We start from the raw sequence: 23,468 nt of genomic DNA, 5'->3' as shown, positions 1-23,468 counted from the left end.
AATAAGAAATGAATAAAAGATGGCAGATAAACAAAGTTGAGTTGCGTGGTCCGATGAAACACCGTGTTGCCTCATATTATAGGATCTGGAAGGAATCATTCGGCTGGTATAAATTTCCTAGCAATGTTCCAATTACCTCATCTGTCTTTTTCTCACTCGGTATGCCACAAACACGTTTGCAGTCAACTACACAAACTCACAAGACGTTTCGGGTCACCGGTTCCAACAATACCGTGTTAGGCCATCTCCAACCAAATGGTTTACAAGCTAGAGGGCCAAAAATAACTCGAAAATCATCTTCAACTAAGGGCTAGGCCAAATGGCTTGTAGGCTCCACAGGACAAAAAAGGGGCCAAAGGGCCAATCGGCTGGCCCCAGCCAGCCAACCAACCAGCCGGCCCCGAGCCTGGCCATACATTCAAATGCAACGACTAATTGATGTCAGCGTGATGCCAGTTACCGTTGGATTTGAATTTTTTTTTTTGGGCCATTTTTTATTTTTTTTTATTTTAAAATATTCTCATTTTTTCCTATAAATACCTAAGTCATTCCTATATCATTTGTCACATAATTTTCACCATTCCTACACCATTTCAATTCTCATATTTTCATATGTCTTCCAATAATATTTCCTTCAATTTTTTCATATGCAATGAAAGGTAGGGCTTGGACCCGAAAAGAAGATGAAGCTCTTTGCAGGGCTTATAGATGGGTCTTAGAAGATAGTGTGAGAGGGAGTTCTCAAACAAGTGGAATTTGGACTCGTGTGTCCAAAAAATACTATGAGTTCTACAAAGGCACCACCACTCCACCGAATACCCAAAACTACGAGAGGTTGTTCTTCAAGATGGAAGAAACATCTTCATCCAAGTTTGAATAAATGACATTAAACAATGTTAGCAACCGCAAGTAGACATGAAAACGACGCCAATTACTACGACGAAATAAGTGTTTTCACAATTTATTTTAAACATTTAATTATATTACATTTAATTTCATAAATGAATTTCCTTTAATTTTTGTGATTATATTTGATTATATTACATTTAATTTCATAAATTAATTTTCTTTAATTTTTGTAATTATATTTTCTAGGTAGGTCAATATTGGTTATGATATCCACAAGTAAAATGTTTCAGAACACTTTCCATGTGAAGCTCTCAGTTATAACGTAAAATGCTACAAGTTTTAAGGTAATATGAAAATCCGAAGTAAATAATCATTGAGAATCCATGTAATACAATTGACCGGGAAAACAAAACAAAAAAAGGACAACAAAATTTGCATAAATTACATAGGGATAGAATGCGGGAACAATGATATATGAATGCACGTTCCTAACCCAAGCAGCCGTCAGCCGTTGTGTTCTATCGTTCTATGTTGGTGCAGCCAGGACTACTTCCCACAGCCAACTTTGGGTGTTTTACTGCTCGAGTAACAAATGTTTTCATAAATGCAATAAGAACTAATCTTCATCGTCAGAGTTGAAGGTGATTTTTTGAGACTTTGGAGCATCGGCAGGAATCTCTTTGAAGTGAGCCCCGTAAAGTTTGGACTCCTGTATTTCAATACCCCAATAAGAAGAAGGATTGTTAAAATGCCACTCATGCAAGCAGATCAAAGAACACGGAACATGAATGCGAATTATTCAGCAACCAGCAGGAAAAGCTAAACATGAGATAAGATGAAAGAGAACCAAATGCGTGCCTTTTTCTTAACATGGGTGCCAAATTTCAACAAGGCTTCTGGCACATTTTGCTTGGCTTCTCTGAGAACATTGACCAGCTCCCCCGCAAGTCCCTGGAATAGTACTCAATATATAGTAGTTTGACGTAGAATTCTTCCCAAAAAATAATTCTCAAAATCTTGTAGAATATTGATTTAACACATTTAGTGTTACCTTGTTGTGATGTGTGAAAAAAGTATGAGCAACCCCCTTCTTTCCAGCCCGCCCAGTCCGCCCAATTCGGTGGACATAATCCTCAGTAGTGAGGGGAAAACTATAGTTGATCACTACTTCAACGTCTGGAATATCCAATCCACGAGCAGCCACATCAGTAGCTATCTGAAAATATGTTTCAGATAAAATGCAACATATTATAACCAGTTTCCAGACATAGCTACAAGAAGTTAAAATATTTCTTCATACAGATAGGGTCTTTCAGATAGAAGCAAGCATATGCTAACCACAAATTCCCTGTCAAAAAGTTCGTAGAGATTTCAATAAATAGTTACCCCTTTACAAAAACATTTTAAACCAGCTGGAAGGAAACTATAAAACAGTTGGGAGGAATGTAAAAATGTACCGAGACTTCCACGATATACAAGAATGTTGTTTTGGTAAATACGAGTACCTACCTTGTCCAAGATACTTGTGGGTCCTTTTTGTCATCATTATTGTCTTTCAAGTTTCAAGTTCCATTCTAGTAAACCTTAATTCTTTCACTTTTCCTTAATACTGATTTTTGTAACCAAGTTAAAAAAGTTCGGATACAAATTAAGAGATCCCTCCTAAACAGGGTAGGAAAGAAAATGGTGCCTCTCATCATGTGGCACTAACTCCCAATGTAATCTTACGAGCTAAAATGTCCATCCAATTCTTAGATAAAAAGGGGAGGGCAAAGCAGAATAAGACGCAGTGTCAACGGTCAAGTTTATTAGTATTTTGATAAACACTGTATTTAGATAAAACATATCACTTCTATCGAACAACATACCATCAAGGGGCAGCTTCCCTTCTTGAATAGAGAGAGTGCCTTCGTACGCTCACTTTGTGCCTTATCACCATGTATAGAAACAGCCTTCCAACCCCTAAAAATAAGAAATACATAGACCATCAGTAGCTTTCCTCAAAAATCTTCGGCAGCAATCCAAATATGGATCAAGAACTTTACCCTTTGTGCAGCATATTCTCAAGGTGAGGGGCTTCCGCTTTGTACAAGACAAAAATCAAAATTCTGTTCCTGTTCCACAGTATAACATCAGTAGTAGATGATATCAAATTACATCATCAAGGAAAGTAACGAAGTATTGAAGGAGCTCCATTGTCTGATCTAAAAATTGAACATGTACAGATGGTAAAACCAAGTGGGATTTGATCACACAAAATACACACAACACTAGTTCCAAAATAATCCACCAGGGATTGGCTAAGAGTCTAAGACACAAGTTACAAATGAAATAATGGGACATAATGTGCCAAAACTTACTCTTGCGATTTGTGGTATTTTTCTAGCAATGCAACCAAGCGCCTACTACGTGAATGCTCATCCAAGACCTATGAACGTGATATGGAGGTCAATTGCAGTAAAGCATATATTGAATGAACAAAATAAACATTTATTCATCACATAGGTTTCACGTGTGTTGAGAACTTGTACCTCAACTATCTGCATAACATCATGGTTGGCAGCTAAATCCTCTGATCCAACAACTACCTGAAATAATGTGTTATTAGTTTTCCAAAAGGTGAAAACGAACTATTAAAGGTCACAATAATTAAGAATTCGCACCTTAACAGGATTAGGATCCATGAATTCCTGAGCTAATTGATGAACTGATGGAGGCCATGTAGCACTGAACATTACCATTTGCCGAGCTGCAGAGTCAATACATCTATATCATTATCACCAGACTGAAATTATCCTACAAAACTAATTGAACTAGTAGGAAAGATCCGAGAGTACTGAAATGTCAAGGTTCAAGTGGGACAGACCCTACCTAGCCCAAAAATTGGAGAAAACTTAGATACCTAATTAGCAGTCTAGAGTTTAATTGGCCACAAATTTTCCAATAAATTCATTTCAGAAATTCAAACTGCTCATGGTACTCCTTTTACGAGACATCTTTGGAGAGCAATCCAGGGGAAATAGATTACTTCTTATTTCATATTTAGGCAAGCATCACAAATTATTCTAAAGAATTCCCCAGTAGATTAATGTGGATATTTCCAGAGTCATGTACCAACTGGCACATAAAAAGGGCAACTTTGTAAGCTTCTAAAATAAGAGTTAGTGAAAAGAAATTCTGGGTTTCTTCTTGCGTGGAGGCACAGCAACCTTGGAGTGATTGCAAAATACCCTTGGTATGATGCTGAAGGCCAGCCTGATGCCGGAATTTTTCTAACTCTATTGGAGTGATTCCAATAACCATTGGTATGATGCCAAAGGCCAGAGTGAGTACACATCTTCTTCTATATTCCTATTGTCCTACATCAGTTTGGTGGGAGATCCAGTATATTTAGCAAGGCTGGGAACTTGGTGACTGACTGAAGATACTGCTACTTCAACATGTCAAACTCAATGTCGAGTCTTTAATTGCAACCAAGGGAGAATAATGGAGGAGCCAAGTTAAAATTCAATAAATTAGTCTTTCTACTTTTTATGTAATGAATGCAGTTTAGTCAGCAAATTCTGTGTTTGAGTCTCTCAATGTTACAATATTAATTATTTGGCATCATAAATTTTTCTTTAGAATTCCTCAGTATATTAATGTAGATCTTTCCAGATTCATGTACCAACTGGCATATAAAAAGGGCTCACTTTGTAAGTTTTTAAAATAAAAGTCAGTGAAAAGAAGTTCTGGGTTACTGCTTGTGTGTGAGACGCAGCAACCTTGGAGTGATTCCAAGGTACCTTCAGTGTGATGCTGGAATTTTTCTGATTTCTCTATTGGTGTGATTCCAGTATACCCTTGCTGTGATGCCTATGGCCAGAGTGAGTCTGAATCTTCTATATTCCTATCTATTTCTACTGTCCTACATCAATAGGTCTCATAACTGAATTACTTCCAGGCCCCTCATAATTAAAATCATTTTCAGTTAGATGATTTCTATTGGAAACAAAAAACAGTTGTCCAAAAGTCTAAGTCAAAATGATGTCTTTCCTCTCTCTATGGATAGGTATCCAATAGCACTAACCTGTGTATGTAAGTAGAGATGAGTGGTTATTTCTACTAAAGGGACGAAACAATTAGTAACATAAACTGGAAGAGCATATTTTTCCTCACACAGCTTCTCCATATGACAATGGAATCGAATAAACTATTTAAATTTTAAACAAATAATTAAAATGTTTTAGACTTAATTAAAGTACTTCCAAACAAACTAGAGTACTTGATGTCACTGGATAGATAAGGAGAGACCTACTAATCATACATTAGATAAAGAGAGACCTATTAATGCTACATCACATACCAGAGCATGTCTGGCCCAATATATAGCGAACTTCTGGTTCAAATCCCATGTCTAGCATTCGATCTGCTTCATCAAGGACCTATGAAAAATTTCTGTTAATCTCTATTTTCTGAGATCTTTAACACTGCTAAAACATTCCATGTATAAAAAGACAAGGGTAGTGCTATTCACACACCCCTTTTTACCTCCCACACACCCTTGTCAATTTTTTGTTTATTGATACTCTTCAATTCATTCGATCCGATGGCCAAAAATTGAGTGGGGTGTGTGAGAAGTAAAAAATAAGTGTGCGGATAGCACCACCCAAAGAAAAATTCACATCCAAACTAAAGTAAAATAAGAAAATGAAACTTAATGATACTTCCCTTCAGGTAACAGATACTTACCATAAAAGATACTTCCTTCAGGCAACAATCCTTATTTTCAATGAGATCCTTCAGACGACCAGGAGTTCCAATGACAATGTCCTAAGAGCACAGAAAAGTATACAAAAACCAATTGTAAGAAGATACAAAATGACACACATAGAACCTCTAAAGAATACTTCCACCTGCACATGTACTGAATTAACTCAATCAGACCTTTGCCCAAACCAAAAGAACTAACTTTTCAAAATTTCCAAGTAAACCCAACTGATGTGGTATACCAGACTACCAGTAGCAATGACTGAAATTTTTAAGTTAAAACTATTTAGTCAGCAGGACTAACCCCAAATCTAGTTTGAATCATAAGCTCTCTCTCTTCTATAAGTAGGATACTACTATACTTAGGGCTACCAGGGTACTAATGTATATAATCTTTAATTGTAGACACACATTCAAAACAATTTCTTTCTCTGAATAAGCTTTTCAAATGAGAACTTGTTTCTCACTTGTTACAACAACAACAACAACAACAACAAAGCCTTTTCCCACTAAGTGGGGTCGGCTATATGAATCATAGAATGCCATTGCGCTTGGTTCTGTGTCACGTCTTCTGTTAGATCCAAGTACTCGGTCTTTTCTTAGAGCCTCTTCCAAAGTCCTTCTAGGTCTTCCTCTACCCCTTTGGCCGTGAACCTCTGTCTCATAATCACATCTTCTAACCGGAGTGTTAGTAGGCCTTCATTTCACATGTCCAAACTACTGTAACCGATTTTCTCTCATATTTCCTTCAATTTCGGCTACTCCTACTTTACCTCGGATATCCTCATTCCTAATTTTATCCTTTCTTGTGTGCCCACACATCGAACGAAGCATTCTCATCTCTGCTACACCCATTTTATGTATGTGTTGATGCTTCACCACCCAACATTCCATGCCATAAAGCATTGCCGTCCTATAAAATTTTCCCTTGAGCTGCAGTGGCATACGACGGTCACACAAAACGCCGGATGCACTCATCCATCTAGCTTGGTTCTCACTTGTTAGATCATACTTAAACAGATAAGATGCACTAAGTTGCATGTCATCCACTGTGTTTGTGAAATTTATAACAACTATCCAATCTTTTTTTTATGTAGATTTCACCAAACCCATCCTGTCATTTCCCTGAAAAATGATGTTTGTCGATATTACCATCTACATTTTGGTATTTTGAACCTCACAATACTTCCGTTAACATTAATATTCAATACCTTGGTTGTTATATGACCAGTAAAACAAAACAATACAAAAGAGGAAACTGTTTTGTGCGCATCAAGTACAGGGCAAGCTTTGCATTAGAGAACCCTCCATGATTTGGCTACAATTGACTATGTGCAAAGCTTTCAAAAAGGACAAAGAATCCATACATCATTAGGTGAAATTTATTTGGTTTAAGTGTATTCAAAACGAGGACAAAGTTCGAAATAAAGAATTTAATCCAGACATCATCGTATTTCCAAGTCACAGCGTTACTGATCCAGTTTAAAACATGAAGTTAATTTTGATTAGCCAATTGTAGACCAGTGTAAAGTATGAGGGGATGAAGTATAAATTTGAATTTGTGCCACATTAAATAAGGAAGAATTAAGTAACTTACAACACCAGACTTCAACATAGATATTTGGGGTCCTTTGGATGCTCCTCCGAACAAACAAACTGATACCACACCACAAGGTTTCCCAGCCTCGAACAAAACCTCTGAAATCTGCCACCAGAAGATAAAGCAAATGGTTGGTCAGCTTTTCAATAAATAACCTTGAATTTCTCCTTTGAACATCACATGCCCAAGCAGCAGGTGAAAAAGGAATGTAAGCAAGAACAACAAATTATCAGTACGACCAAATACAAAAAGGAAACCAAGTCCACAAACTTGTTTCACTCTACTATTTGTTGGACATACTTCTTACATGAAAAGTTTGTGGCTTTTAAGTGTTTGTCACAGAAGGATATGATACTTGCTGACCCATTGTTGAATCTCCTTGAATGCTTAAAAAGAATTCCCCTTTCTTCTTACATCAGAACCAATGGAACTCTTGTTCTATCCTAATAAAAACATTTCCCCCAACCCTCCCTTACCACTGTGGACTAACCCAAAGATATTCGCCTACATTGAAAGAGCGCAGAATTTGTACACATGACTACCAAACTCACAATTTGTGCAACTATGTGGTTCTTTTTCAACCTTAACAGGCAACAATCCAAAAGAGGGTTATCATCTTCTATCAGCTTTCTGGCAAGTAAAGGTACTATTTGCAGCAACTCTGTTCAAAACTCATTTATGGACTATTATAGTGAAATGCATGACCACATACCCAAAAAAATAAAGTAAAAAAAATCAATTTTCTCAACTCCCCGTGTATGTGAGTGATTCCTCATTACACATTTTCTGATGAATATCTAATTCACGTAACAAAATCCTTGAGACAATTGAGCGACTGATAGTATTTTGTCACATAATAATCAATCTTTTTCATTGAATTTAGACCAAAAAGATATTCTTAATTTTACTGATTCTAACTTTCTAGATTTTCTTGAGGTCAAGGGTAATTCCATAATAGCTAATCAGCATCAGATTAAAAGACCTGCGACTAGCCACCCACCGCCGTATACCTACTACACAGTCATCCATCGTTGGACTTATCTAAGGGTACTATAGCAATAAATTATTCATTATTCGACACCTTTCGTCTTCCTCTGAACTTGCATTCTAGGAGGACAGAAATTGACAGGGGGAAACACAATTACTCTTAAACCCATTCTTTGAAGCCGGAACCCTATGCTACAAGAGGCAATATTGAATCAGAGACACATAATGCCACCTCAGAGAGAAAATCTAATATGCAGAACACAATTTCAATTTCTTAATCGATACAGAAAACTTAAAAATATTATCCAACACTAGTTAGAATATGCATCTTGGGTCAGTAAGTACATACTTGTTGAGCTAGCTCCCTTGTAGGTGCAAGTGCAAGGCAAAGAGGAGTTCGTCCCCTCGAAAACTTACCCTTCCTCTTGTTCAAAACCTGCATAATAGCGGGTATTCCAAAAGCCAAAGTCTTGCCTAGAAAACACAACACAATCAGCTTAACTGGACAAAAAGAGCTCACAACACAAACCAAACTTCAAATCCTAAAATCCAATCCACACTAGTACCTGACCCGGTTTTTGCAATCCCAATAAAATCGCGACCGTCCAATAAGAACGGCCAGGCCCGGGATTGAATCGGAGATGGACTGTTGAAATTCTGACAGCATTGTAAAACCTCACTAGGAAGCTTCGATTCTGCAAAGGAAGTCAGTGGCTTGTATTTGGCTTCCTTCGAATCCTTCCCACTAACCACCACAGCCGCGTCTCCAGATTCACCTTCGTCGGCATGGCCATTTTCCTGTGGCTCCTGATTATTTTCGGGTTCTTCCTCCTTGTCTTTGGATTTCTTGTGCTTCTTCTTCTTCTTCTTCTTTTTGACAATAGAATCTGAGTCTTCTTCCTGAGGAGCAATGTCTTCGAGCTTTCTCTTGGGGTTGGGGCTGGGATGGGCTTCTTCTTCGTCTTTGTTTTTCTGCTTCTTCTTCTTCCTCTCGGCTTTGGTTTCGTGGAGAGGTTGGGTCTGTTGCAGTTCTGCCTCGCCGACGGCGGCGGAGGATTCTTTGAGTTTGCGACCCATTGTCGAAGCTCAACTCGGGTGATAACGGCGGAGGAAAAACCAGCAGAGGCCGACGACGGGGTTTATTCTAGGGTTTTCAACTTTTCAGAAGGGAAGGGGTTTATTCTAGGGTTTTGACGTTTGACCATATTATGTAGTACTGTCCACGTGCACGAAATTGATGACGTGACGAGGGTGCTTTTGTCATTTTACCTAAGTAGCCAACTAACCACCAATAGGAACATGCCACATGCACGTTAAAAAGGATGTCATTCCCACACTAACTATCCATCAACAGGATGTTAACCACCAATAGGAATATGCCACCTACAATACACGTAAAAAGATGTTATTTACGTATTTATTTTTACTTCTTACATATTTTTGTAAATTTTTAGTAAATGATCTTCGTCAATTTATTTGATTGAAAATTGAAAAGAGTCTTGAAATGATCGACATTTAGATGGACTTCCAATGCCTGACGTGAACCTTGTGCACTGGCACAAATCCGGTCTTGAGATGCTTGAGGGTTTGGGCGGGCTTTCACATGGCCCACAACTTGCCCTTACTTTGTTGGCCCGCTGAAGGTGGCTTTTTGGGTTGGAGGAGTTTTGGGCGGGCTTCACATTACCAAGCGGTGGAAAATGCAACGGCTCAAAAAGCTAGTGACCGCTGGCTGTTGGATCAAATCCAACTTCCGTTCCAAATTTGCAATTGTAATCCCGCGTACGCGTAGCAACTAAGTCTCTCTCTCTCTCTGTCTCTCTTTCTCAGAATAAAGTGGGAGTTGAGTAGTGTCACTCGCGCAACAGAGTCTCTCTCTCTCTCTCTCTCTCTCTCTCTCCCCCTCCCCCTGAGCGTGCACTACATCTTGTGCAAGATTTGGGGATCTAGCTATGAATCGCCACCACGACCCCAACCCGTTTGACGAAGAAGTGGTCGAGGTCGAGGTCAATCCCTTTTCGGTAATTTTGCCTCTTCCCTTTTCTCTTTCTCCAATTTTAACCCTTTTCTTTTTCTTCCTCGCGCTTAGATCTACCTTCCATTTACTTGGTGATCTCAATTCCTGCATACTTTCGTGAATTCGGTTATTCGATCTGGATCTGAAAAGTGAAATTTTGTTATTTGAAATTTGAATACCTTAATTTTTTTTGTTTTTTCCTTCTTTTTTGGTAGTGAAGAAAATGAAGAAAAACAATGTGAATTAGGAAATAATAATATGTTTAACCTATAAAATTGAGTTGTAAAATTTAAATTAACATGCGGATTTTCAGTCTTAAGCTCTTGCCAGTGCCATTCCTCCCTGTGTAAGAATACTTAGCTTAGAGTCTTAGACCAAACCTAATATGTACGAAAAAAGATGGATTTAAATTTTGGAACTGGCTTAGGTTTTTAACTTATGTTATTTTGAATTTTGAATAAAAATTCAAAATTTGAATTTTTTTTGCCTCATTCACTTCAAATTCAGTGGTGACGAAAGAAGATGGATTTGGGCAACATTTATTTAACTTGTTCTTTAAGATGAAAACAAAAAGAAACAAGTCCAGTCAATTTAGATAAGGCGTTGTTGTTGTTGTTGTTGTTGTTGTTGTAGAAATGTTTCCATCCTTGAGCCCCCATCCCCGGTTTAAGCAATGCCATCCTTTTACATTTTGTTGCCCCTCCCATTCTTTAATAGTGATATTTATTCCTTTTGCATCTTTTCGATAATACATTTACTTAATAGTCTGCATATTCTTATGATTTACCGCCTACCTCCCGGCCTTGAAGGGCACATGACTATGTTGCACGGATACGGGATACAATACCGCTGATACGCAAAATTTCTAAAAAAAGGGATACAATATGGCAGTTAAATAATATATATATATATATATTTGATGTGTTCCTATTCATTATATAAGTCAAATCACAAAAGAGTGAAACATTCATGTTTATCTTTTAACAGTAACAAAATAGAACACTGCTTAGTCTTTGTGATTCTTGAGATTGGTCCTCGCCTCTCCCAGGACCGGAATGATTTTCCTTGCCCGATGGGGCTACATCCATCTCTTAATGACCTGGTGAGTCTACATCCATCTCTTAATGATTTTCCTAGGCGCTAGACGGTGAGTTGCCGTTGCGACTAGTCCCTAATTGGTCAGAAAATCAGAAAGCTTGTTAGGTGGCTTCTTGGACGGGGCTAGGCAGGGCTAGGCGAGGATCTGTGGAGAGCTATGCTGGAATCTGGAATTTTTTAGATGCAGACTGATCGGCTCATTCCAAGAAGAAGATGGCTTGTATTCAGAGTGTCGTTTTGGCAAATTTTTCAGTTGCTGTTTGAGTTTTTTAACCCTTTTTGTTCCAAGTGCCCACTATCTAGTTTGACCAAAACAAAAGAGCCCACCATCTTCTTCTTTCTATGACTTTTCGTTTCCGTTTTTTTTTTTTTTTTTTTAATTATAAACTTTTCATTTTTATTATTATTTTTTCTCTTTTAAGACCCCACTGTCTCACCAATAATATCTATATTTTTCACATTTTGTTTTGGTGATGTCTATACTACATATCAATACCACACTTTTTGTCAACTAAAAACTAAGAAAAATACAAGTAGAGTTTTTTATGTGTAAATAGTTACTTATTTACATGATATAATACATTTACTTAAATCCGCCTAGGCACTAGGCTCTAGCCCGCCGCCCGACTAGCACCTAGCGTCTTTTAGAACCATGCAAACCCATAGAATTTAGAAACTACAACAACCCAAATTCCTAACTTAATTCAAAGATCAGTATCTTAGGAGTATCTTAACCGTATGCTAGGAGTATCTTAACCGTATCCTAGGAGTATCTTGACCGTTTCCTTGGAGTATCTTGACCATTTCCTTGGAGTATCCGTTAGTCAACAGCACAAAAAAAATCATCGATTAATTTTTCTTATATGTATAGAATTCAACTCCTCGTGTTTTTTGTCATGTCATTGGATTGATGCAGTATGACATATTAATGATGAATTACAGATGTTGGTTCTTAAAAGTTGAGTGGAATGATGAGGGTTACAAATGCAGTGCTGTGTGCTTCTTTCACATCTTTATGAAGTCCTAGTTCTTTGTACTTAGGCAATATGCATTTTAGAAATTATAGGACCCATGCCATGTAATGTGCATATGCTTTTTGATTTTCAGGCATTTTAGAAGTCACATGTTGACACACCATGCATACTCCACTCCATTTATGATATGATACAAAATTCACTTTTGGATTATATTCCATACAGCTGCATGGTTTGGACATGTTTATTAAGACTGGTGTGAAGCTTAGTTTTACATATATTTTCCCTATCATCCTCGTATAAATGTGTTAAAATGTGCCATAATTTGAGAATTTTGCAGAATGGTGCTGCTGCTCCTAAGTCAAAGTCACGAGTTCCAGCAGTGTCATCTGACCATCTGGGCTTTGGGCAGAAACACGATGCCACAGTCGATATACCGTTGGATACAATGAATGTAAAGTAGTTTTCTGTCGTATACATTTTTTTCGCTCTCTATGAGATTATTTATGTATTGTTTGGCTATTTTCTGCAGGATTCTAAGCAAAAGGCAAAAGAGCTTGCAACTTGGGAAGCAGATCTCAAGAAGAGAGAAAAGGTTAATTGACAAGTGTTTTTATTCATTACTTGTCAACAGTTCTACCTTTATTGTATAAATCATTTTATATTCTTTTGAAGTGGAGTTTACAAATGGATAAATTGATCACAATATGGAATATGTTGCCTGTAATAATACCATTGAGGGCACAGTGGGAGTGGCTGAGGCACATGGGTTTGTCCCATGTTACCTTACGTTTGAAACCCCAATGTACCTTTCTAGCCATTGCTAGTGCTTCCTGTCCCCAATAATTGTAGGGTTCGGTGGTGGGCCCCAGTTTAGATGCGTTATTTGTTTTTATATCTCATTTTTTTTCTTTTTCTTTTTCCTGGTTACAGTCACTCATTTGTGCTGTACTGCTTAATGCGTTCCCTGTATTTTTTTTCAATACAGTTTTTGTATTAATATTTAACTTTTACAGGATATTAAACGTAGAGAAGATTCTGTTGCAAAAGGTAAGCACTATGAATCTGCAACATATATTATTAGTAATTTGGGAACCCTTTCTTAAATCATAGTAATTAATTTTTTTTCTTCTTTGTGTATCAGGTGGTGTCCCTGTTGATGATAGAAATTGGCCTCCTTTTTTTCCAATTATTCACCATGATATAGCTAATGAAATACCAATACATGCTCAAAGGCTACAATATCTGGCTTTTGCAAGTTGGCTAGGTAAGGCATGTTTATTATGCCAATGTGGTGCTATGTATTTTTTGCTTGTATTTTTATCCATGTGTTGAGGATTCCATTACAAAAGAGTTATTTTCAAATAGTCTGCCTTATAAGTTATAAATTGGATTTACATAAAATTATATGCTTATGGAACATTTTCTTTAACAATCAAGTAGTAGTAAGTTATTTCATTGCTGGGATTTAAGGAATGTACGTACTTATATTCAATTGGAATGTGTCAGTACCTAGTATTTCTCTTAGAATTGTTTACTTAAATATAGATAGTTCCAAGGAAAGGATTGGGAGTTAAAATTGTTTACTTAAATATAGATATTTGAATAAGGTTAGTGTCTTTCCATTGTTTCTGATTACAGACATATATAATGGATGTTTTTAAGGAGGATGGCCACGAATTTTGAAAAGTTTGTTGTTTGGACATCCTTGTTGGGGTCATCTGGAAATGTAGTTCAATGATCCAAACGTCCATTTCTTTAGGTCCTTGTTTAAATATTGACCGTACATAATGTTAGCCAAATTGAAATTGGCCAACTTTTTGGTCCCTCCTCAAGAATTATTCCTTCAAAAGTAAGCTTCCAGATAGGGAACCGTCTGGTCATATAAATTGTGTACACAACCGTAGTTGGTCCAATAAAATGAAAGTATTGGTAATCCAATGGCGCAATGAGTTTTGGTTTGGCTGATCTTACTTTTTTGCGTGGATGATCCTTTGAAGAAATGATTCTGATCAGTCCAAGAGATAGTTTAGGATGTCCTCATTTTTTATTTCTAATTAGGGAAATACTCACTTGTAGCTCCTCGTAGGCTCATGCACAAAAAATGCATGTATATGTATAATGTAGATAATACAGAGGAAATGCTCTCTTGGCAGACTCAATATGGACAACTGGTCACTTGAATTCTAATTCTAATATGTGATGCTAGATTAAGAGTCTGGCAGAATATGTGGGTGGACTCCTTGTATCATTATTCTTCTTATCATCACATGTATTTCCTTATTAGACTTAAGTGGATTCATCTTTTTATGTTATTTTTCCTTTACATGCCTGTCTAACACGTAAGTAATATTGTCATTGCAGGCATAGTTCTTTGCCTATTTTTCAATGTGATTGCGATTATCGTCTGTTGGATTAGAGGCGGAGGTAAGTTTTCCTTGATGATATTTGGTTATTACTTGATTGCAGGTGAATTTAGCTCCTTGGCTATCACGCTAATTGGATCTTCTGATGAGTTTCATAAACTGCAGGTGTTAAAATATTTTTGCTTGCGACGATCTATGCTCTAATGGGATGCCCTCTTTCATATGTTCTTTGGTACAGGCCTCTCTATCGTGCTATGAGGTAAATGTTTAAAGATGGCTTTGTTTCTAGTTTCCAGGTAAATAAAAGGTTTGTAGTTCCTCTGGAGATTACAGAGAAGCTGCAATGTGAGCATAAATTTTTTGGCACTTTAGAGAAAATAGCTTGACTGTAATATCACAGATCTTAGGTTAAGACAAGAAAATACTTTGACATTTTTGGGAACCAAATATGAAAGAGTAGGCATTTGTATTTATCCTAAAATTATCCTCATCCGGTTAATGGAAGAGACCTTTGGCATATGATGGACCCATGTTTAAATTAGGCCCTGTTTATGTTATGAACAAATCAAATTTACACTATGGACTCTAACTGGCACTATAACTCTCTCGCAACTCGTTTCTACCAGAAATTATGGTGCATAATATTTATTTGTCCTTGCTTTTAGTATTTCATGGGCACACCTACGGGGGGGACTTGGTAAATCAAAGTTTGATTTAGGAAAATAGTAAGAGAAAGGAATATAATAGAGTCGGACTCACTCCAAAAAAGGTAAATAGGAATAACTCCGATAGAAATTCAGAAGATTCCAGCATCATACCAGCCTTCAGTATCATACTACCTTGGAAACAGTGCTGCTTAGTCACTAGGGTGAGATTGTTATGTGTTGCATCTAACATGGTGGTTGTGTTTGAACGTGGAAACCAATTTTTACTGGAAATCAAGAGTTGGTTGGAATTGAATCCCTTTGCCGGGGGAAAGAAAAGGGGGGGTGGGGGGTGTGGTAATTATGTGCAGCTAGCATGATTGTAACTGTTTAATTTTGTATGTAGCTTTTCTGACAAGGTTCTTTTGCTCAAAGATGACACCTCGTCAGTTTTTCAGCCACTGTACAGTAACAAATTTCATTTTTTCTTTGGAACTTCTAAAAAATTTACTGTTGCTGTGACCCTTTTCCATTTATAGTTCATAAAGAAGTTTATGATCTATGGGACCCTTCACATTTGTTGTACAAATGGGTAGAGAATCAGTTGTATGATGTCAATGTTATCGATATGGATGGAAATAGAATGTGCAATTGTTTTTCCTTTGTTAAATTGAAATCGGTAATATCATGCACTTCTGCTGACTCTGTTGAGGTGTATTTTTTTCCAACTTGCAGGACTGATAGTGCCCTGAAGTTTGGTTGGTTTTTCTTGTTCTACATGGTATGTACTGATACCGTATATGTTTGATTTATTATGCTTGACTTATCAATCTGATTTTAATCAATTTTCTTGTGGCAGCTCCACATTGGGTTTTGTATTTTTGCGGCGATAGCTCCTCCAATTGTCTTTAATGGGAAATCATTGACGTAAGCTCTTCCCTTCTTTTTTGTTTTTTGTTTCTTGCATTTAATATTATTTACTTGTCGTGACGGCTCCTCCAATTGTCTTTAATAAGTGTTTTGATGCTGTGTAACTGATCCAATATATTTTCCTCCTTTTATTTCTTTATTTTTGCTTCTTATATACAGGGGCATTCTTTCGGCAGTTGATGTTTTCTCTGACCATGTGGTGGTAGGGGTAAGTTTTTAACGTGCCTGCATCTACAGACACTGCTGCTAGAATGTTGTTGGAAGTGTAATGTTTGTTTTATTTCTCATCTCCATCATCTCAGTGTCTTCAATTTTAATGTAACCTCTAAAGCTGAAGAAGAGAATAGATTCGTAGTTGAGATTTTTGTTCAAGATTCAAAATATCAAAACAGTTACAAAGAATTTGGACTACTTCATTTAACTGATAAAAGGAAGAAAAATCATGGTCTAGACTCTAAACTATGAAGTAGGCCACAGCAACAAAAAAGTATGGGGTAGGCCGGGAAGAAATACAAAGTTGTGCTGGTTTTCTGCCAAAACTGAAAACTCAGACTTGTGTGCACTTTTGACTTCTGAATTAATGTTTTCTTTTCCTAAGCACTCTTAACAAATGAACCAGTAACCACCTTCACAATGATCTAAAGTGGGAGAACCCTCTCTTCACCAAGATTCCATTTTCAGGTTCTCAATGCTATGCATTTATTGAGAATATCAGATTATTGCCGAACTTTTGTTTGCTCTGGTTGGCTGGTCAAGTCATGAATTTGTGCTATGCATTGAGAATATACTGGAAAAAATTTTGGTAAAAGAATATCTGCTCTTTAAATTTGGCCAAATAATACATCCCTTATGCTTCTTACTTGAGCATTGAAAGGTTCTCTCAACACAGAACAGCGAAGGATACACTTTATGCTACACACACACATATATATCCACTTTATCGTTCTTGATCGGAGGTGGTTCCTTAATGTGCATTGGTCGCCCAGTGGTTTTTTTCTTGGTTGCTGGCACACTTTACTCAGTTAGATTTTAGGTTCTAATGAGATCTTATGTACCCTAAATATCAATCCTGTCAGGGAAATGGATCAAAACTATTAATAAAACTCATGAAGACTTGCTTCCCGGTTCATAGCCATATCGCCCAGCTTTACAAATAAGAACAGAGAGGGTAACATCTAGCATCATGATATGGATTTCTGATAACCAAGGGATCTTAGTTGTCGGTTGGATTGTTTGGTGCAAATCTCAATGACTAATATTATTTCTTTTGTTGTATCCTGTGCAGATATTCTACTTAACTGGGTTTGCCTTGTTTTGCTTGGAGTCTCTTCTAAGCTTATGGGTACTTCAGGTGAGAGACAGAGTTCCCTTGTTTCCTATGTACATTTTAAAAATTAATAGCCTTTCGTTAGAAGTATAGAAAATGCTTCTGGTGGTTTACAAAGGCATGCATTTACCTGAATAGTCTCTGGTTATGGATTTATGGAGGTCTCAATTGTTGTGACTGCTCCTAGATCACCGTGACCCCACCAATTGGCTTCAGATGTATTCTGTTTTTGTTTTTCCTCTTATAGAAGAAACTTAATCTTTACCGTTAACAACTAGTATGTTTGTTTCTTTATTCTCACTTTCACGAAATATATCCATTTAGGTATGTTTACAAAAGCTTGTACAACCATATCTGGAATATGTTTATTCACTTTCATTTGTCGTCTCCTAAAAGATTTGAACTTCATTACTAGTCCGAATGCCTCTTTTTTGTGTTCTAGTCAGATTGAAGTCATTGTTAACATGTTATTTATCGTTACACTAATGATCTGATCGTGTTTCCCTGTTTTGTTTGTGCAGAAAGTATACATGTATTTCAGGGGGAACAAGTGAGATTTGATGGTGGGATCGTGATCCGATTGGGATTCAGAGTTGCATTGCCTTTCTAGAGTGGTTTTAGTATATTCTTGTGCGGCGTATTATGTTTGCCATTTCGTTGCAATATGAGTTAGTAAAGAATGATGAGTAAGCTGTATATGTAGTGTTCCACCCAGACTCTAATAGTATGTTTATTCTCCCCTTCTTGTCGTCAAACTACGTTGCGTTATAATATTTCTGTTTTATGTGTTGCATTTTCGTATTCAGCAACCTGCGACGAGCCAAATAGGCTTTTGGTGCCGAGGATTTACTGCCCATCACCATCACTAGATTAATCCAGAAAAGTTGTGAATTGTTTGTTCAAAACTAATAGACGTGGATACAAAGATGAACAAAAACTAGTTTTAATCATTCCATTTTCGAGAGCAACGGTACAATATCCTGGGAGTGCTATTCACACACATCTTTGACCTTTTCACTCTTTGTTAACTTATGTTATTTGATCTTCTTCAATTTATCTGATCCGACGGTCGAAAATTAAAAGGGTGTGTGAGAAATAAAAGGAGGCACACCTCTCTCTTCTTAAATAAAGCGACTGGAAATCTAATACACCAACACTATTAGGTCTAAAGAAAATACACTTGCAAGAACTCTACCGTTCTTCTGAGTGCACCAATGGCGTGGAGCTCCATAAAGCGGCCACAATTTCACTGTACAAAACGTGTATCCCGCAACAAACCAAGAGTTACCTTCCTAAATCCTCCGAGTTAGAACCTCCTCGACCACCGCTAACGCACGGCGGCTCATGGTCTGCAATCAGCGTTCCTATCAAGCCAGTGTTGCTGTCAAAACGTTCCTCAAGGTCCAGAGTGTTCTCAAAGCAGACAGAGAGGATTGAAGTGCGTCTCTGCCATAGATCCGGCAAAAGCCAGATAAGGGTGGGAACTTTTCAAGAAAACAAAGCCAGAGACAAGGGTCGCAGAAAGAAAGAGATGGGTTCTCGACATTTTCATCAGTTTACGACCTAAACAACAGTTAATCAAAAGTTTCAAAAATTCCCTAAAATGCCAATATAAATGCATGCGATGCCACGTAATTCGTCATGCCTGACTTCCCTGACGAATCTTAACACGTTGGTCTGGAGAAATTTTTTATTGTGACAGAATACGGATTGGTATACTACGTGTTTTTATTTAAGTAGTGAAAATTTTTATTTTTTATCTATTAATTTTTTAACACATATTCCACCATTTGTATAATGACATGTAGTGTATCGTCCCGTGTTCCGGTCAAATTGGAAAATCTCCCGTTGATCTGTACGTTTCTAGTTTCATGTACGTTGCGTCTTTGTCATTGGCGCGAAGCAGATTTTTTACAAGATTAGTTTTAAATATTTTATAGAATAATATTTTTTGGTCGAAACTTTGTAGAATAATATAAAACGACAAATTAAGAGCGAGAGAGAGGGGGGAAAAATCATAAGCGGATGGCACAGAGCACATACTCTTATCTATCTCCAGAGATATCCTCTTTCCATTCCTCACCCTTCACCCCTAATCTTTAACCAGCCACCACTGCATTGCCACGTGGCGCATCAAATATCCAAACCACAACAAATGACCACCAAGCTTCTTCTTCCTCCTCTCCTCTGCCCCCATGCCTGCGTTTATCACCTACCCATATGACATCACCTCATACAAAAATAAGAAGTATATAAAAATAAAAAATAAGAAACCCCAAAAAAAAAAAAACAACATGACACGTCAACAGCAGCGGTCTTAGCCGACATTTTCTTTTCTTTTCCAACCCAAAAAAAACTTGCTCTCATCAAACTCTTCCATCCTCTTATTTGTGTCCCAAACTTTCTAGTTTGTTATTATTAGCATCCAGAGGAAAAAAAAAAAAAAAAAAAAAAAAAAAAAAAGGAAGAAAGAATAATATGTGTAGCCTTTCTTTCCCAAATCAAACCAAGTAAGCAAGAACACAGAGAGCTAGAGAGAGAAAGTAGTAGTAGTAGTAGTGGGAAAATGGCGATTTGTGCAGTGCACACAAGTGGCCAGCTGAACCCGACGTGTTCATTTTCCTCGTCCTTGGGATTCAACGGCCAAAAGCAGCAGCAGGTGGCGGTGTTTTACAAGCAGAGAAGCGGCAGCAGCAGGAGAGTTGGAGTGAGTGTGATAAGATGCGAGCAAGAGACGATTGTTATCGGTTTAGCAGCGGACTCAGGGTGTGGGAAGAGCACATTCATGAGGAGGCTGACGAGCGTGTTTGGAGGAGCGGCGAAGCCGCCTAAAGGTGGAAACCCTGATTCCAACACGCTCATCAGCGACACCACGACGGTGATATGCTTGGATGATTACCATTCCCTGGACAGGACAGGGAGGAAGGAGAAAGGAGTGACGGCGCTGGACCCAAGAGCAAACGACTTCGATCTTATGTATGAACAGGTGAAGGCCATCAAGGAAGGCAAGGCTGTTGAGAAACCTATTTACAACCATGTTTCTGGTCTCTTGGATCCTCCTGAGCTCATCAAGCCCCCCAAGATTCTTGTCATTGAAGGTTTACACCCAATGTAAGTGCTTGTCTAATTGACTAGTTACTCATCATAATCACTTTGATTACACTAACTACTACTTTATTATTTTCACTCTCTCTTTCATTTTTCACTAAACATTCATGAAATCCTGGAGTTGTTCTTATTTTGGATCTTCTTTCTAATTTATTTCAACTTTTTTTTTGTTTGTTTAAACAGACGGTATTTTACACTAAATTCATGAAAAATAGTTTCACACAACCACCTCTCTTATTATTTTTTGAATGAGAGTATCCACGTAATTTATTTATATCGAGAGGAGAACAAACCTTCTTTTAATTTTTGTATTAGTAGTTACTTCTACATGTATGTGTGTACTAATGTTAAAATGTCTTCTAAGGACCACTGGAATTTTTTGCAAGACCATGAATTTGTACCACAAAATTTATATAAACACATTATCCTGATCAATAGTATCAAGTCAATATTTGACAAGAAAATAGTTTCCTTTATATATTAAGTTAAACCTCAAAATAGACGGGAGGGGAGTTAAGGAACTTTCATTTTCAAATAAATAAATGCTGGACTAGGTCATAATTTTGGAAATGCTTACAATACTTACATTACATGTATTTAAAATAATATTAAATAAGTATTGTAATCAAATTCCATAAAATTTCAGATAATGTTTTACTAAAATGACTTCCTTATGTTTGAATGGTTAAAAGAATTTAACTAACATCAGTAAAATGAAAAGAAAGAAATAAAAAAACTGATGTCGTTAGCCAAACAATAAAATGAAAACGAAAAAAAAGGAGATTAAGATGACTTCCTTATACTCACTTACTATCTCTTACTTACAAGTAAAGACTATAATGTAGTATTAAATGACTATTTTACTAGTATTGTAATTACTCAATGATAAATAAATTAATTCCATCAACATAATGCACAACCGAACCAATCGCATGTGTCGCGTAAATTTTTGCCCCGCAAATAGTTTTTTTTTTACATTTACAACTCATTACAAGCTTGTTGGAGAAAGGATTTAAAATTTGGAAAGAGAAATATCACTATGCAACGTACTTACCTGATAGTTAATTAAGCAGGAACATATATACTAATCCATCAATATATATGTGTAGGTATGATGAGCGAGTTAGGGACTTGTTGGACTTCAGTATCTACTTGGACATCAGCAATGAGGTTAAGTTTGCATGGAAAATTCAGGTAATTAAATTAGCCTCGCATAATTAAACTTAATTTCGATAAATTTACCACGGTAATTAAGCTAAAACTTGGATTGTTCAGAGAGACATGGCGGAACGCGGGCACAGTCTTGAGAGCATCAAAGCCAGTATTGAAGCCCGAAAGCCTGATTTCGATGCTTATATTGGTACCTATGCATGATTTATTTACGAAAATGTATCTTGTTCGCACTCTTAGTTTGTCATTCTGCACTCTCGTAATTATTAACCGTTTGTCAATTGTATGCAGATCCCCAAAAGCAGTATGCAGATGCAGTTATAGAAGTGTTGCCAACCCAATTGATTCCAGGAGACAACGAGGGGAAGGTGTTGAGAGTGAGGTTGATAATGAAGGAAGGTGTGAAATATTTCAACCCAGTCTACTTGTTTGATGAGGGCTCCACCATCTCGTGGATTCCTTGCGGAAGGAAGCTCACCTGCTCTTACCCTGGAATCAAATTCAACTACGGCCCCGACACTTACTTTGGCAACGAGGTACGAATTTAATACTCGTTGCCAAATCTGTTCACCAAATGATGTGTCACTATGCATTCCCGTCTTGGTGCTGTATAAAAGCGTTTTTAACTGATCATTTTGTTTTTTGTTATGCATGGTTATGTATATTAGGTGTCAGTGTTGGAGATGGACGGGCAATTTGACAGACTAGATGAGCTGATCTATGTAGAGAGCCATCTAAGCAACATCTCCACCAAGTTCTACGGAGAAGTCACCCAACAAATGTTGAAGCATTCTGATTTCCCCGGGAGCAACAACGGAACCGGTCTCTTCCAAACCATCGTCGGATTGAAGATACGCGACCTCTACGAGCAACTCATTGCAGCGAGGGCCAAAACTCCAGCAGAAGCAAAAGCTTAGAAATATTTCATCGAATCTCTTTGCCGAATTATATTGTTATTAATATTTCTACCTATTTAATTATTTAAGAGAATGCACGCATGCCTTTTTTCCACTCTTTCTTTCTTTACGTTGTAATTCTGTGGAAGAGTATTTGTATGATAGAGAAACAAATTTAATAAAAAATAAAAAATAAAAATAAAAAAAGTTGGAAAAAATTTCAGCTATGAGGTTCACCTCTCTATCTTATCTATTCAGCATTTCAGTTTCCCAATACTTGATTGCATCACTCATGTAACCAACCAACCAACAACCCTATGAATATGATGGCCCCCTTTCTTGTCCTTTATTCCATATTTGCTTCTTCTTTCATAGGGACTAGGGAATGAGTTTAGCAATACACTCCTTCATCTTCCATTTTACCATCTTCAGTCTCACATTGGCATAAGAATTGGGGGCCCCATAAAATCGGGGCTTTGTGTGGTGGCTCCGCTTGCACCATCTCAGGGTCGGACCCGTCCAGAAACTTCTAATCTTATTAAACTAACAAAAAAATCTACAATACCATGTTGTATTCAATGCAACGTGAAATGAATGAGTGAGATTTAAAGAAACCGATATTCTACCTTTATCACTTGAATCTATCCGGCCCATTAATCTCCGCATGCACTTAAACCAAGGGGGAGTGTAGCCACTCTACACCCCTAACTAACATCTCATGGTAATCAGGCTTGCTTAATCACAGTAAAGTTT

At 37.3% G+C, this 23,468-nt stretch overlaps 3 protein-coding genes across 5 annotated transcripts; 2 read left to right on the top strand and 1 right to left on the bottom strand.

Moving 5' to 3' along the window:
• Window positions 1-1,194: 1,194 nt before the first annotated feature.
• On the bottom strand, window positions 1,195-9,371 carry LOC103938773 (DEAD-box ATP-dependent RNA helicase 5). Its single transcript, XM_048573475.1, has 13 exons — window positions 8,752-9,371; window positions 8,535-8,659; window positions 7,196-7,303; window positions 5,581-5,661; window positions 5,195-5,273; window positions 3,513-3,598; window positions 3,381-3,437; window positions 3,210-3,277; window positions 2,895-2,963; window positions 2,718-2,811; window positions 1,901-2,065; window positions 1,708-1,800; window positions 1,195-1,558 (listed from the first exon to the last, which is right to left on the bottom strand). The coding sequence occupies exons 1-13, from the start codon at window positions 9,260-9,262 to the stop codon at window positions 1,466-1,468; spliced, it is 1,629 nt and encodes a 542-aa protein (XP_048429432.1). The 5' UTR covers window positions 9,263-9,371; the 3' UTR covers window positions 1,195-1,465.
• Window positions 9,372-10,047: 676 nt separating this feature from the next.
• On the top strand, window positions 10,048-18,334 carry LOC103938770 (secretory carrier-associated membrane protein 4-like). 3 transcript variants are annotated; one of them, XM_048573478.1, is made up of 13 exons: window positions 10,082-10,206; window positions 11,190-11,304; window positions 12,615-12,728; window positions 12,807-12,869; window positions 13,291-13,324; window positions 13,419-13,541; window positions 14,639-14,701; window positions 14,806-14,899; window positions 16,020-16,065; window positions 16,144-16,211; window positions 16,374-16,422; window positions 17,500-17,565; window positions 18,063-18,334. In XM_048573478.1, the coding sequence occupies exons 2-13, from the start codon at window positions 11,275-11,277 to the stop codon at window positions 18,093-18,095; spliced, it is 783 nt and encodes a 260-aa protein (XP_048429435.1). In that variant the 5' UTR covers window positions 10,082-10,206; window positions 11,190-11,274; the 3' UTR covers window positions 18,096-18,334. The 3 variants fall into 3 exon arrangements, with proteins under 3 accessions (XP_048429433.1, XP_048429435.1, XP_048429434.1); XM_048573476.1 differs by lacking the exon at window positions 11,190-11,304 and having other exon boundaries at window positions 10,048-10,206; XM_048573477.1 differs by lacking the exons at window positions 10,082-10,206; window positions 11,190-11,304 and adding an exon at window positions 11,405-11,520.
• A 1,489-nt stretch (window positions 18,335-19,823) lies between these two features.
• On the top strand, window positions 19,824-22,951 carry LOC103938769 (phosphoribulokinase, chloroplastic). The gene is made up of 5 exons (XM_009348813.3): window positions 19,824-20,652; window positions 21,759-21,843; window positions 21,925-22,009; window positions 22,111-22,355; window positions 22,488-22,951. Exons 1-5 carry the CDS (start codon window positions 20,108-20,110, stop codon window positions 22,734-22,736), a joined length of 1,209 nt encoding a protein of 402 aa, XP_009347088.2. The 5' UTR covers window positions 19,824-20,107; the 3' UTR covers window positions 22,737-22,951.
• Window positions 22,952-23,468: the final 517 nt, after the last annotated feature.

Source organism: the organism of the source record quoted next, unplaced genomic scaffold, assembly GCF_019419815.1.
Source record: "Pyrus x bretschneideri cultivar Hongxiangsu unplaced genomic scaffold, Pyrus_bretschneideri_v1 Contig69, whole genome shotgun sequence".
Lineage (NCBI taxonomy): Eukaryota > Viridiplantae > Streptophyta > Magnoliopsida > Rosales > Rosaceae > Pyrus > Pyrus x bretschneideri.
This window is presented reverse-complemented; position numbering and strand designations above follow the sequence as displayed.

What these genes read in the sequence shown, in the direction of transcription:
- LOC103938770 (XM_048573476.1), top strand. Translation starts at nt 10,138, where the DNA reads ATGAATCGCCACCACGACCCCAACCCGTTTGACGAAGAAGTGGTCGAG. An exon ending in TCGAGGTCAATCCCTTTTCG is followed by an intron (nt 10,207 to 12,614) that starts GTAATTTTGCCT and finishes AGAATTTTGCAG; the next exon opens with AATGGTGCTGCTGCTCCTAA. An exon ending in TACCGTTGGATACAATGAAT is followed by an intron (nt 12,729 to 12,806) that starts GTAAAGTAGTTT and finishes TATTTTCTGCAG; the next exon opens with GATTCTAAGCAAAAGGCAAA.
- LOC103938769 (XM_009348813.3), top strand. Translation starts at nt 20,108, where the DNA reads ATGGCGATTTGTGCAGTGCACACAAGTGGCCAGCTGAACCCGACGTGT. An exon ending in ATTGAAGGTTTACACCCAAT is followed by an intron (nt 20,653 to 21,758) that starts GTAAGTGCTTGT and finishes ATATATGTGTAG; the next exon opens with GTATGATGAGCGAGTTAGGG. An exon ending in TGATTTCGATGCTTATATTG is followed by an intron (nt 22,010 to 22,110) that starts GTACCTATGCAT and finishes AATTGTATGCAG; the next exon opens with ATCCCCAAAAGCAGTATGCA.
- LOC103938773 (XM_048573475.1), bottom strand. Translation starts at nt 9,262, where the DNA reads ATGGGTCGCAAACTCAAAGAATCCTCCGCCGCCGTCGGCGAGGCAGAA. An exon ending in TGGATCCTAATCCTGTTAAG is followed by an intron (nt 3,438 to 3,512) that starts GTGCGAATTCTT and finishes ACATTATTTCAG; the next exon opens with GTAGTTGTTGGATCAGAGGA. An exon ending in GCACCCATGTTAAGAAAAAG is followed by an intron (nt 1,559 to 1,707) that starts GCACGCATTTGG and finishes ATTGAAATACAG; the next exon opens with GAGTCCAAACTTTACGGGGC.